This window comes from Silurus meridionalis, chromosome 4 (genome assembly GCF_014805685.1).
Source record: "Silurus meridionalis isolate SWU-2019-XX chromosome 4, ASM1480568v1, whole genome shotgun sequence".
NCBI lineage: Eukaryota > Metazoa > Chordata > Actinopteri > Siluriformes > Siluridae > Silurus > Silurus meridionalis.
This window is the reverse complement of record NC_060887.1, coordinates 35,440,463-35,454,362: the sequence shown is the minus strand read 5'-3', so window position 1 is coordinate 35,454,362 and position 13,900 is coordinate 35,440,463. Positions and strand designations below refer to the sequence as shown.

Below are 13,900 nucleotides of genomic sequence, written 5' to 3'. Positions count from 1 at the left end.
GATCGTGTTCATTAGGGTGATGTTGCAGGGTCGTGGTACATTTCATTAGTTTGTAATTTCTGAATGTTTGACAAATATTGCAGAGTATGTCAATAGGGAGTGGCGTAATGTCTTTTTTCTGCGGGAGATGAAGAAATGACCCAAAAGTCTGCGGTGCTGCTACGCTGATCACACGACCGACGCTCCCACTGTTACTCCTTTTAACGCGCTCACACACACACACACACACACACACACACACACACACACTTATGCATTACTAAGAAGTCGTGTGAAATAGCGCAAAGAAACCAATGACGTAAAACGTCCCGTTATCGATGTGCATTTGCATTTTAAAACATTTTGCACTTTATGATGTATGATGATGCAGTAGCTCTTAATTTTATTTTATTTTTTGTGCCCTAAAAAAATCCCCTTTTTTTTTTACTCTTTTCTAGTCTGATCTATTTTGCTTTACTTTATTTAGTTGCTCTATTCTACTGCAACTTGTTGTTTATTCTATTCTATTTTTTTATTAAATTTAAATTAAATTAAATGCGTTATTTGGTTTTGTTATTTAAATGTTTTTTGTATGTAAGAGATTTCTTTCATTATTACCGCATAATAAACATCTTTATTTTATTTTATTTTATTTTATTTTATTTTATTTTATTTATTTATTTATTTATTTATTTATTTATTTATTTATTTTCATTGTTTATATTATACTGGTGTTTAGATTGTTGGTTCTGTTTGGTTAGATTTTGTTTTGTTCTGTTTTATCTTAACCATGTTTTGTTTGTTTTGTTTGTTTTTATTTTACTATAGTTTAAAGGAAACAAGTTTTTACTTTTTTTACTTTATATATTTGTTTTTTTTTTTTATTTGGGTTGATTTTTATAGATGGATCACTTTTTTCCTCCAGGGAAAAAATCCACAATATAAAGTTCATATGAGCAATATACCGCATTTCTTTTAAAGAGCATAGTTTACAAATAGTTAAGGATGTGTGTTTGGTTGTAAAAACTTTTCTTAAAATTTGAATCCTGAAATTTCCCAAACGTGGTTATGATTTCATAGAATGTTGCATCAGATTATGATGTTCTGTATGCTGAATGGTGGACTTTTGGTGTAAAAATAACATAGATATGGAAAAATTGGTGTGAACTGAAAGTGCTTACAAAATGTTTTAATGTATATGCAATAAATAATATAATATCTTATCACTTATTGTTTGATATTTATAAAAAGAACATTTTGCTGAGCTATAAATATTCATTAGGACCTTTTTGTTTGTTTGTTTTGTTTATCCATGGTTCAGAGTTGAGTTTAGATCGTGATTTTTTGATATAGCACTTTTTTGCTCATTCCACAAATAGTATTCAATAAACACAATAAATTCACCCAACATAGCTTGCATTCATGGTTCAGGGCTACTCAAACACCAAGCCAAAAATACCAGGTGTAAGAGCTTGAGATGGTCTACAGTTCAGATCATAAAGTTTGTCTAGATTTCCAAAAACAAACAAGTAATCCTTTTCATCAGAGTAGCGTATGTGATAATAAGCTAGCCCAGTATAGTTTGGTTTGAAAGAAATTTCAGGTGTAAAATAGAGAGAAGGTCATTATACCACTGTACATTCCATATACATCACTCCATACATATTCCATATATAGTCCAAGAGTGATTCCCAACTTCTAAAGGTGCTATTTATCCTTCTAACATACATGTCTTTGGGGTTCTTTTGTAGGTTGTTTTTTATTTCAGCTCCAGAGGTCGGGGCTTGTGCAGCACAGATGTGTGTAGGGTAGAAGATAGGGAGTGCATGTCCTCCATCAGCAGGGGTGCACAGGCAGTAAGTACACCTCTTTGCCTGAACATATAGTATTACAGAGCCTGATCATGATGTAGCACTGCCATTTACTCTGTGACTGGCAGTGAATTATGACCATGCGAAATCTCCTGAATTTCATGCCTTATGATTTGAGATCTGCGATCTTGGTTTAGTTAAATGGCCGTGTATGCATGTAGAAGTGGAAGGGAAAGTTACTGCAGGAAACTTCAATAAAGACATAACGTCTATTTAAACAAAGCAATCAAAAAAGGTGGATTTCGTCTTGTAATGTAAGGACGGAAACATTTATTCATTTCTCGACAGCTTTCTGGGTACAAATTTGAGGAATTCCCAATCTGGGACACAGCTTGGAATTTTGTTTTCCATTTAAAGGAATGAAGAATTCAGACAAGCACCTTATTTTATTTCAATATATATATAAAATTGTATCATTTTTATTAAGTCACCCCACTTAACCAACACCCATACACATATGCTGGCCTATATAACAAAGATATATGAAGCAAATGATGATTAATCATATTACAGAAACCATTTAATGTGTTATGTCCAGATTCAACCCATTCATTATCACTGGCTCAGGAGGATGATGTATAGCTCACTTACACAAATCTGATGTCGCCATAAAAAATCAATTTCATTACTTTTTACTTTGCATTATGGTTATTATTGTATTATTGTGGAGCTGCTGCGTTGATTGATGTCCTGTTTTGTTGCCGGTGCTGTTATGCTGATGTACAGGATAATGCCCATTTCTCCAAACACTTAGACAGCAATAATACAAAATGGGCAATATGGAGATTTCGATAATTAAATCTGCTTACATTTGACCTGCTGAAATATGTATGCTATAGGCTATTACTTAATTCAAACATGATGTGTGCATGATGAGCTTTAAGGAGAGCAGAGAACATGGTTTATATCTTCATCAAACGATTTGTGCTAATTATGTAAATTTTCTAGAATAGGACATTTTTTATTGTGTAAATTGTAGATTTTGTATAGTATAGTAATTATGATTTATTTAGTAGTATTATTTTGGTGGGGCCATAAGGGGAAAATGGTGTCACAAGTCAGGGTCATATTATGTTGCCATATTGCCATATTATACACATTTGCACACTTGGTCTATATATATGTAGATAGATAGATAGATAGATAGATAGATAGATAGATAGATAGATAGATAGATAGATAGATAGATAGATAGATAGATAGATAGATAGATAGATAGATAGATAGATAGATAGATAGATAGATAGATAGATAGATAGATAGATAGATTTTGCTCAAAATAATTTTATTTATTTATTATTTATTTATTTATTTATTTATTTATTTATTTATTTATTTATTTATTTATACATATAAATATGGAAATCAGACTTTATTTTTAAAACGCTTTTGGGAAGCTTTTTTAAAACTCAGCAATTAAGAAACTATAATTTAGGTTGATAGGGGATTTTTATATCTCAATCTCTCTCTATTTCTTCATCTCTCTCGCTCTCACTCTATCTCTCTCTCACACAAACACACACGCACACACTCTCCTCTCTATTTCTTCATCTCTCTCTCTCTCTCTCTCTCTCTCTCTCTCTCTCTCTCTCTCTCTCTCTCTCTCTCTCTCTCTCTCTCTCTCTCTCTCTCTCTCTCTCTCTCTCTCTCTCTCTCTCTCTCTCTCCCCATGTACAGCCCTTAATAGACTTTAGGTTTTAAACGCGGATAGAATAAAGTGCTTGTCGCAAACTATACGAACAAATTAGAGAGGGAAATGTAAGGATCAAAGAGCTGGAAATAAGCGCAGCTGCTTTGAGATTCAGGGCCAACAAGCGTGTCTCAGCCCTGAAAGAGGCTCCTATTCAAAGCGCAGGTGCGAAGTGCTGCGGGTTCATACTGTCACATTATGGCAGAGGTTGTTAGAGATCCGTGTTTTCGCGCTGAACTACAGGGGCTGCTTCCCTCTTTTGGGTGGGATGCAAGACTCGTTCATCCATGACACGAAAAAAAAATGAAAGGAGAAAAGATGGGAAAGAGCTTGCCATGTGATATATGGTGATGAATCCGCCTGATTTCATGTATACAGCTCATAAAAATGACTCTTGTAAGTCTCGCTCCTGGAGTCGCGCACAACCCCTATACTGCTCGTGCACAGCTCCTATACTGCTCGTGCACAACTCCTGCATTACTTATACACAACCGCTGCACTACTGCCCCCCACCACACACACACACCTTTGTTTCCTGACAACACATTCATGAGTGGACTCTCAGGTCCTAAGTCCATACTGATAAATGTGCAGTTAAAGACAGACATGATAGGACGCCACCTTCAGTCCTGTGTTTTCACATCTCACTAGACTAATAGAAGCATTGCTTTAATATTAATAGTCAATAAGTCATCCATGGACACTGCACAAATCCTTAGTGTTTAATTAACACCTAGGTTGATGTTGAACACTTATTTCACCGCTGAGGATTGACTTATTTGTGTGTGTGTGTGTGTGTGTGTGTGTGTGTGTGTGTGTGTGTGTGTGTGTGTGTGTGTGTGTGTGTGTGTGACCTACGTGCATCACTCTCTTTACGTCCCTACGCGAAGGCTGTAAATGGAAATTTCCCAGCTCATAAAAATGTATACAATTACATTATCATTATTGGAGGATATTAAAATTTAAACTTAGTCACCATATTTTGAGACATTAAAACCCTCCTTTGTGGCTGTTTACGACTGATAACACTGACCATGGTGATTAGGTGGATACAGTGTCTTAAAGTGGATCAGTGATGTCCATTTTTTTATGAGCTGAAAAAGACAAAAAAAAAAGATTTTGATCATGATTAGAGATGTCTCACCTATTGTTATTATTATTATTATTATTATTATTATTATTATTATTATTATTATTGTTATTATTATTATTAGTAGTAGTAGTAGTAGTAGTAGTGGTGGTGGTAATGGTAGTAGTATTTGTAGTAATAATAATAATAATAATAATAATAATAATAATAATAATAATAATAATAATAAGTAATTAATAATAAATGTTTATTTATCATATTTTTTAATATTGACTCTTCTTACACTACTACACTAATAGGTGCTGCATTGCAATCTATAGCAAGAAAAATATATATATAAATATGATCTTTTATTCTGAACAATAACAAAATATATTTTTCATGTTTTTCTACATTGTTGATTAATTTTTAAATTCAAGAGCCCTGTCTTACATTTTCGTCATTTCTCTGTAATATGAGCGCGAGCAGTTTTGGCAAAATATAAACTGTAAAATACAGACTGATCTGTTGCACCAAATGGCGTTCACTTCAGAGTCAATACATTTTTCTATTCAATATTGTGAACGCAAATATAATATTTCTACATTTATTAAATGCATTTTGGTATTTTGTGAGGTATTAGTTTATACAGAAAGCAGGGGTTTTGTAAGAAGGGAATCAATGGGGTATTTGAATGATTGTTGTTCTCAGTCATACTTTGGTATTAATGGTTAATTTATATATTTGTTGCCATTGCACCTGTCCTGTCATTTAGCATGCGGATTGCAGTCACCCCTTGTCGTGTAATTATGACATGAAATAAGATGCTGAATAGTGAGAGGAGATGAGGAGATTGTTTTTTTTTTTTTTTCTTCTTGGGAACCACTAATCCCCTATTAAAGGGGCTTTGTTAAATAATGCAGTACGGTTTCCGGAAGTGGGATTATCGCCTTCATTATTTTTTTTCACAAAGAAATGATATTTTACACTCAAGTGAATCCTGGTCTAGCATTATAACAAAGAGACAAACTAGTAGCCGCTTTTTATTTCCGCACAAGACGCCTTTAAAAAACAATAAAATAATGCATAAAAAATTGTTTCTGGGAGAAGTTTAAATGAATCCTGGTGAACAAATTGGCCAGTCACCTAAAGTGTATTTTGAAACGTTTAAACAAAAACATTTTTTTAATGACCCTAACCATAACCAGTTCAATAACAATTACGGATTTTCCTTCTTTTTTTTTTTTTTTTTTTCTGGAAGCAGCAATATTGTCTACATTAAGCGCCAATAAAGGAAGTTTTCCTAAAAACCACATGGGGAAAAAATCCTCAAGAAAAGTCTGTCTGTGTCTCTGCTGCCACGCTGAGCACATACAGAGAAAGTTACTTAATAATAATAATAATAATAATAATAATAATAATAATAATAATAATAATAATAATAATAATAATAAATAAAAATAATAATAGTGTTAAAATATGAATACAAAAGATATAAAAAAATATTTAATGCACATAATGTACAAAGTGAAAACAAAACAAAAATAATGCAAAATACAAATGAATTATCCATAGATTTTTTTTTTGTCAGAAAAAAGAATTAGGAGTTTTTTTTAAGTCCTAAAACAGAAGTGCGCTGAGAGAGAAAGGGTTGGAGGGAAGGAAGGAAGGAGGGAAGGAGGGAAGGGAAAGAAACCCGGCTTGGACACTGTGGCGTTTTCAGTGGCTTTGAGGACATGCACACACTCTACTCGAATTCGTTTCCCTCTCAGTTTGATGGGCGGAACTAAGAGCTCGAGACACTTTTTTGAAAAAGATGGGGCGATCAAATTGGCGACAAAAGAAGCCTTTTCCGTGTCATGAGCGTCGTTTAGACTACATGCAGGAATCCCTGTGATAATAAGCAACACTTCAAAGACCTCCTCGCTCCAATTGAGACCACACTATCCCTTTCTCCATTCATGCACGAGGAGCTGGTGCTGTGGAGGACTCGACTGTTTAGCCATTTCTTCTTGGGTTTATTTTCTCTACATCTCTCTCTCTCTCTCTCTCTCTCTCTCTCTCTCTCTCTCTCTCTCATCTCTGCCTATTCAGTGAAGCATTTTAGATAGTGCAAACAACAAGACAATTACCCCAAAAAGAGACAAACTATAACGTATCTCATCAAGCAATGCGGATCCACCCACAGACTCGTGGCATTCAAGACCAGGAGGGAAATGAAGGGGTGACGCCTTTAATCCTGATAGATAGATAGATAGATAGATAGATAGATAGATAGATAGATAGATAGATAGATAGATAGATAGATAGATAGATAGATAGATAGATAGACAGACAGACAGACAGACAGACAGACAGACAGACAGACAGACAGACAGACAGACAGACAGTTTATTATTTATAGTGCAATCTGTTACGTTGCAAAAGTGAAAGAAAAACATGATAGATAGATAGATAGATAGATAGATAGATAGATAGATAGATAGATAGATAGATAGATAGATAGATAGATAGATAGATAGATAGATAGATAGATAGATAGATAGAAACATAACTGAAATTTTTTTGGGGTAATTTAATTTTGTTTGATGTTTGTCGAAATAAACTTTCTCTCACTGTGGAAATGAAGTTTCTAAGCCTTGGGCAGATCTGAAGAGCATTTTGAGAGCACAGCCCTGGTCCCCATGTTAGTGGAGTCTGACTCGGCGATTGCTATAGAAATACTAACTCACCATGAAGATTCACCGTCGTGAAGAAATTGCTCTTTGTGTTAAAGCTTCTTTGATGTCTGGTTGAGAAAACGGAGCCACTGCATGAAATACTCTCCACATAATCAGAGCATAAAACAGGGGTACCTATGTGGATATAAAAAACATAAAGGGAAAGAAAGGCGAGTCATGGCCATGGAAAAGGGGTGGGAGTTATCTACAAGGCTTTTAAAATCAACAGTGTTTTAAAAAGAGAAAACTAAAGAAAAGAAAGAACATGTGCTACTGATAAATCTGATCTGTTCGTATATAATATAATATATATATTTTTAATCTATTTCCTGTCATTTATAATTTGGTTGGTTGTCTAAATCAAGACATCTAACTTTTATTTATTTGTTTATTTTTATAAACGGTGGCTTGACGAAATTGGCCTTGGTTGAACACACTCTCATTATTGCAGCTGGAATATACTCTTTGTTTTTGCATATTATTTTACACATTTTATTCAAATTACTGACAACTTACAAGGCATTTCGGTACACATTTTAAGGTCTCGTGTTTTCATTAAAAAAAAAAATGGTTTGTTTTACAAAAAAAATCACCAAAGTGAAAAAAAAAAAATGCTCACATTGTTTAGAGGATAATAATAAATGAATGTCATATCAAATACAATAACAATGCTTTCATCCAACTGTAACGGCTGCATAAAACACATGGGAATATTTTCTACGTCTTTAGGAAATTCTCATTAAATCATATATATATATATATATATATATATATATATATATATATATATATATATATATATAATGTTTTACAAACAATAGTAGCAAACATTTAAAAATAGCTGAAATACTGAGCCTTACAAAATTAATGTTGACACACATTAAAACGTTTTAATTTACATATGTACATTTAATATATATATATATATATATATATATATATATATATATATATATATATATATATATATATATATATATAATTGAAGCACTTTGGTTCGATAATAAAATAGAAAAGAAGACAGTACTGGTTCAAAAAAATAAATTAAGAGCTTTTTGAAAACAAAAAGACAAAAAAAGAATCACAATTTGATATAATTAATACATCTTTATGCATACAAACACAATCCCTGGTGTTTAATAAACACCTTCAGTATTGGATGATTTTTTTTTTAACCTGTAGTGTAAAATGAAATAGTGTTGAATGAAGTTGTACAGCAGAAATCAGCACTCTGGGTGTGAACGCAACACTTGCGCTTGTTGGCGCGCGCAACCGGTTTATTACAATAAACTGGACACTGGTGGTGATAATAGTTCATATTTAGTCCACGTGTTAAACACGTTTGGCCACCTCGGTTTCACATGGATCTGTCAGAGAGCCCGGGGCACTACAGGAAAGTAGCCACGAGCATGCACATGTCTTCACGAGTTCTGATACGGTGGACCTTCTGAAGGGTCTGGTGTGGACGAGCCGCTGGGAGGGGTGTGTGCGCCGCCAGGGCCTGAGCTATGACACACGTACCACTCGCTCAGATTGGCGGCCTGCGACCCCGACAGAGTGTCTCGGCCTAAATCGGACGACGGAGACACGAGGGACGGGGTGGAGGACTCGTAGCCCGAGCTCGGAGGAGGTGGTGACTTGCAGTGGACCTTCATGTGCTTGCGCAGGGAGCTCGGGTGCGTGTAGGACTTGTCGCAACCGCGCACTTTGCAGTTGTAGGGCTTGTCGCTGGTGTGCACGTGAGAGTGCTTCTTCCGGTCGCTGCTGTTCGCGAAGCGTCGATCACAACCATCAAACTCGCACTTGAATGGCTTTTCGCCTATGTTCACAAATACATAGAATAGAATAAAAAAATATTGCTATGCAATAACTTGCATTCATTTACTTCGACATATAAAAAAAAACATTTTACGCGATTTGAATAATAAATTAGTGTGCACGATCATAGCCAAGTTCCTTTAAAAATAAAATATGCACGAGCTAGAAGTCGGGCTGTAATCGTCTGAACAGATCTGTCCTCACATCTCTGTCCCTTGGGGTTTGATATTTAGACTGTTAGCAAACTGTGGAAGTAGACCCTGGTGTCACAGTTGTTATTAGCAGGTCAGGAAGTGCTTCCTTTTTTTTTTTTTTTTTTTTTTTGCAATTCCTAATTGTTAATGTCACACGCATGTGAGCACGGGGCCAAACAACAAAAAAAAATAATGTGCATCCCAGTATAAAAGGGAAAAGAAGAAGGAAAAAACCCAACAGAAATAACCTATAGTACATATTTGACTTTATGTCCAACGTGGACTTTGCAAATGAAGACTACGCGACTACGACTGGCTGAATTAATTACCTTCAATCCACAAGACATTGATTTTTTTTTTCCACAAGCCGCTTATGAGAATATGTAATTGCTGCTGTCTAATTAAACTTGCGTGCTGAATATAAATTCGACCTTCAGCTGTTGGGCTGAGAAGCCAATCAAGACTATAGGCTATTAGTGTAGTACAAGAGAGACACGAGGAAAGACACCCTTGGGGAAACTGCATCCATAAGCAAAGATTCAGATTCCTTCACGTTGGAAAAATAATTATCAAGGGAACAGGATAAGGGAACTTTGACTATGTCTTAGTATATATATATATATATATATATATATATATATATATATATATATATATATATATATATTTAATTTTTGTTACCAAAAAATCTTTGTATTTCTTATATATTATTAGCAGTAAGCATATAGATCCTGCATCCAAAGCTAGTTTTGCAAATGTATTTTTCCTTAATTATTAATTCTATACCCATTCGTTTACTCTGAACACCAAATTTACTCGATGATGTATTTAATGTAAGCAAGACAATCGGTGAACTTCAGGCCTTTCAGCTCTTTTTTTTCTTTTGAACGACTTGTTGCATATCACCGTTAATCGAGACCTTAAGGGAAACCCTTCATTAATCACTACTGCAATCATTAGCTTGACTTTGGCCATTCATACCACTCCCACGTTTAATCGTGGATAATCTTGCATGCGTATTATACTTAAAAAAAAAGGTTACTAATCCTAATATTCAATTTTCTAGATGTCATCTAGATGTTTTTCATGGGAGGAGGGGAGGGGGTTATAATTATTAATCCATCTACATGTGTAGCATTTCAACAGGCTATAGTTTAGTTAGTCGGAGAATTAATATCATTATTTTACCATTTTTATATTCAAAACAAAAACAGTCTCGACAGCACACGATCCTACACATTAACATGGAATACAATTGCAATCTAATGAATTCATTTACAGAGAAGGATTTAGGACCTCGTATGTTGTTTTATCAACAGGCAATACTTTTGGACACACTCCTAAGACTAGGCCCCACACCCTAAAACAAATACGTGCCTCAGCTTAAAAAAAACTCAATTTCAGCCAAATACAGTGGACACAATAATCACACACTGGAAGCACTGCCTTAAATAATGATTCTAATATGATATATATAGTATATTAAGTATAGTGTGACATTCGTAGATGCTGCATGATTGTAAATATTATAGTAATATATTATAAGGGGAAAAAAGTTTTGCAACTTCTATTAGTGATCAAAACAAATCCAAGTGTAGAAATGGTGTAAATGCAATTCATCTTGAACACTAAAGTGAAAAACTTTCCATTTAAACATCTGCAAATCGAAATTATTTTATAGAGTATTACTATACGACCTGTTATAGACAAATACAGCGTTTGGATTTGAACAGAAGTGAAATGAAAACTGACCTGTGTGTGTCCTCTTGTGTATTTTCAGGTTTTCTGATCGGGCGAACACTTTCCCACAGCCAGGGAACGGACACGGGAACGGTTTCTCTCCGGTGTGAACTCTGATATGGTTGACGAGCTTATATTTGGCTTTAAATGGCTTCCCTTCTCGGGGACACTCTTCCCAAAAACAGATGTGATTCGCCTGCTCGGGTCCGCCGACGTGCTCCACGGTCACATGCGTCACCAGCTCGTGCATGGTGCTGTAAGTTTTGGAGCAGAGTTTCTTGGCCGAGTTTTCTGGCTCCAGCCACTTGCAGATGAGCTCTTGCTTGATCGGTTGCCTCATGTAACGGAAAAAGGCGCCGTGTCCGTGATGGTGATGGTGAGTGCTGAGGTTCATGTTCAGATTGAGACCGTGCAAAGGCGAAGACGCTGAAAACGGATCCGATCGACTGCTTGCCACTTGACTCAAGTGATCGGTCCTGACGTACATGTCGCCCGGTAAGCCTAGCCTTATTTGTCCGTTCGAGGCTTGGCCACCCGGTGCTCCGTTGGACGGCTGCTCATGATGGAGTCCAGGGAAGAGAGCATGCGCTCCGGCGTCATGGTGAAGGTGGCCATAGTGTCCCGGGTAGCCACCTGCGGTCGAGACAAACACTCCGTGGTGAGAGGCGGAACCAGAGGTCTGCTCGGTCAACGCGGGCATGGCGCTTTGAGCTGTCAGATCTCGGCGAAGAAGGAAATCCCTACCTGCGGATAGCGCCTGGGCCGCGTGAGACATGGAGTACGGGACCGTCGCCGCAGCCTGCACCGGGCCGAAAGCTCCCGTTGGACTGGAGACCACTTCACCGTGGCCTGCGATATGATGATTGTGATGGTGGTGGTGGTGGTGGTGGGGATAATGATGGGCTGGGCTGATTTTGAGGGCCGCCGAGTGCCCCATGGGTTCTGGCCCGAATGGACTCGGCCCCAGGCGGGGTTCCGCCGTGATCTCCCCAGGGTGCGCGTGAGCCATTGAGTGCGCGTGCCCGCCAAACCCCGGGAAGCCTGTCACGCTCTGAGGGGTATGGTGGTGATGATGATGGTGATGGTGGTGAGCCCCTGCCAAGTCAACTAATCTCAGCGCCGTGCTCCGTTTGGAAAACGCAGGGTCCATCACGGGGCTTCCCAACGCATCCACGCTCATTACTCCTAATTTTCTTTTTTAGAGCGAACTTGACAGCAGGCAAAATAATAATAATAATGATGCTGATGATGATGATGATGACAAATATATTTTAATCGCGGTGGGAAAAAATACAGAACGAAAGGGGAAAAAAATATATATATATTTAAAAAAAAAAACTTGCCAAAGTTTAGTTCTTATCTATCTGTCTACATGGGATCCCATTCGGTTGAGAGGCAGCAGCGGGACGCTTTGATAGACTGAATGGAGATTCATGGCAGGCGCTGCAGCCCGCGGAGCTAAACAATCATTCCGCGCTCTAATTGGTCAGAGCTCGGTGATTGACGTCACTTGTGACAGTTTCCAATGTGAAGGAGAAGGAAAAAATGTTTTCTAGTGACAGCAAGCAGCCAGAGCGCCTGCGCCGAGCCTCAGGCAGCGACTGGGGTTAAAAAAAAAAAAAAACTTTCTTTTTTTCTTCTTCTTGTTGTTCTTATGAAAAGCCTATTGTACTTATACCTATAATGTCCAGAGTTACATCTAAACAAAAAAAATAATAACAACAAAGCATTCGTCACGTGACTGCAAAGAAGATCCATACAGTAGGTTACCAAAGTTGCTTATTTTTCATTTTTTTCACCACTAACTTCTAACACTACAGCATGCTCTGATCATTTATTAGTATCGAATTAAAGATCATGCACGAGCAATGTCTCCATCTAACCACTCGCATGACTATAAGCTAATAGGAGGAATTATGGAAAAGTTGCAACGTGTTTGCTTTGTTTTCGTGTGGAAGTCGCACACACACACTTGCCTTCGTGATCACGGTCTCAGAAATGCTCTCTGGGAGAAGGAAAGAAATGAGGTCCAGTTATGCGCTGTGTAGTAAAAAGGGCTGGTGTTATGGTCCGAGGTAATTTAGTTTTGTGTCCGAGAGTGGGATCATGGGCGCCGGAGGAGGAACTTCATGAAGGAAAGAGTGTGCAGGGTCAGCAAAGCCAAGCAGGCAAACACATGGCTGCATGGAGAAGATCCCCCTTTCAGCAGCACCCCCCCCTCAACCCACACGCACACACACACACACACACACACACACACACACACACACACACACACACACACACACACACACACACAGAGAAAAAAAATATTATCTTGCTTATCCGGTATTTAAATAGGAAATTAAAATACTTGGCATGTGTTTGGATTTTTCCAGCACATTTCTCCACACTAATAATCCGAACCATTTTATCTCCTCTTATCTCATTTATTCTCCTATAAAAAATAAAATAAAAATACCCTTTGTATAGCACGTGACTGTACCCAGCAGCCCCAGAGCAAGTATCTTGCTGATGTTTTGTGACTATTGTGAAATAAAAATGAAAATCTGACTGTGTGTGTGTGTGTGTGTGTGTGTGTGTGTGTGTGTGTGTGTGTGTGTGTGTGTGTGTGTGTTTGTGTGTGCAGAGAAAGCACAACACGTGAATGCAATATCACGCGTAAAAACACTTATACCGCGTATCGATTGTGACGTAATAAATAAGAAATTGTAATATGTTGGTAATATGGTATATTCTTTAATATGATTATATTACGCGATTTATTAGAAATATTTAATCATTATTATTATTATGGTTTCTTTTCATATGATGGGTAT

At 36.9% G+C, this 13,900-nt stretch overlaps 2 protein-coding genes across 2 annotated transcripts in view; one reads left to right on the top strand and one right to left on the bottom strand.

The window, feature by feature from the left end:
• Window positions 1-8,330: 8,330 nt before the first annotated feature.
• Window positions 8,331-12,305, bottom strand: zic4 (zic family member 4). Its single transcript, XM_046848192.1, has 2 exons — window positions 11,094-12,305; window positions 8,331-9,148 (listed from the first exon to the last, which is right to left on the bottom strand). Exons 1-2 carry the CDS (start codon window positions 12,259-12,261, stop codon window positions 8,751-8,753), a joined length of 1,566 nt encoding a protein of 521 aa, XP_046704148.1. The 5' UTR covers window positions 12,262-12,305; the 3' UTR covers window positions 8,331-8,750.
• Window positions 12,306-12,704: 399 nt separating this feature from the next.
• Window positions 12,705-13,900, top strand: part of zic1 (zic family member 1 (odd-paired homolog, Drosophila)) — an 8,241-nt gene continuing 7,045 nt past the window's right edge. The window contains exon 1 of the mRNA XM_046848193.1: window positions 12,705-12,842. The gene's annotated coding sequence lies outside the window, so the exon portion shown is untranslated. The remainder of the gene's footprint in view (window positions 12,843-13,900) is intronic.

What these genes read in the sequence shown, in the direction of transcription:
- zic4 (XM_046848192.1), bottom strand. Translation starts at nt 12,261, where the DNA reads ATGAGCGTGGATGCGTTGGGAAGCCCCGTGATGGACCCTGCGTTTTCC. An exon ending in ACACAAGAGGACACACACAG is followed by an intron (nt 9,149 to 11,093) that starts GTCAGTTTTCAT and finishes TTGTGAACATAG; the next exon opens with GCGAAAAGCCATTCAAGTGC.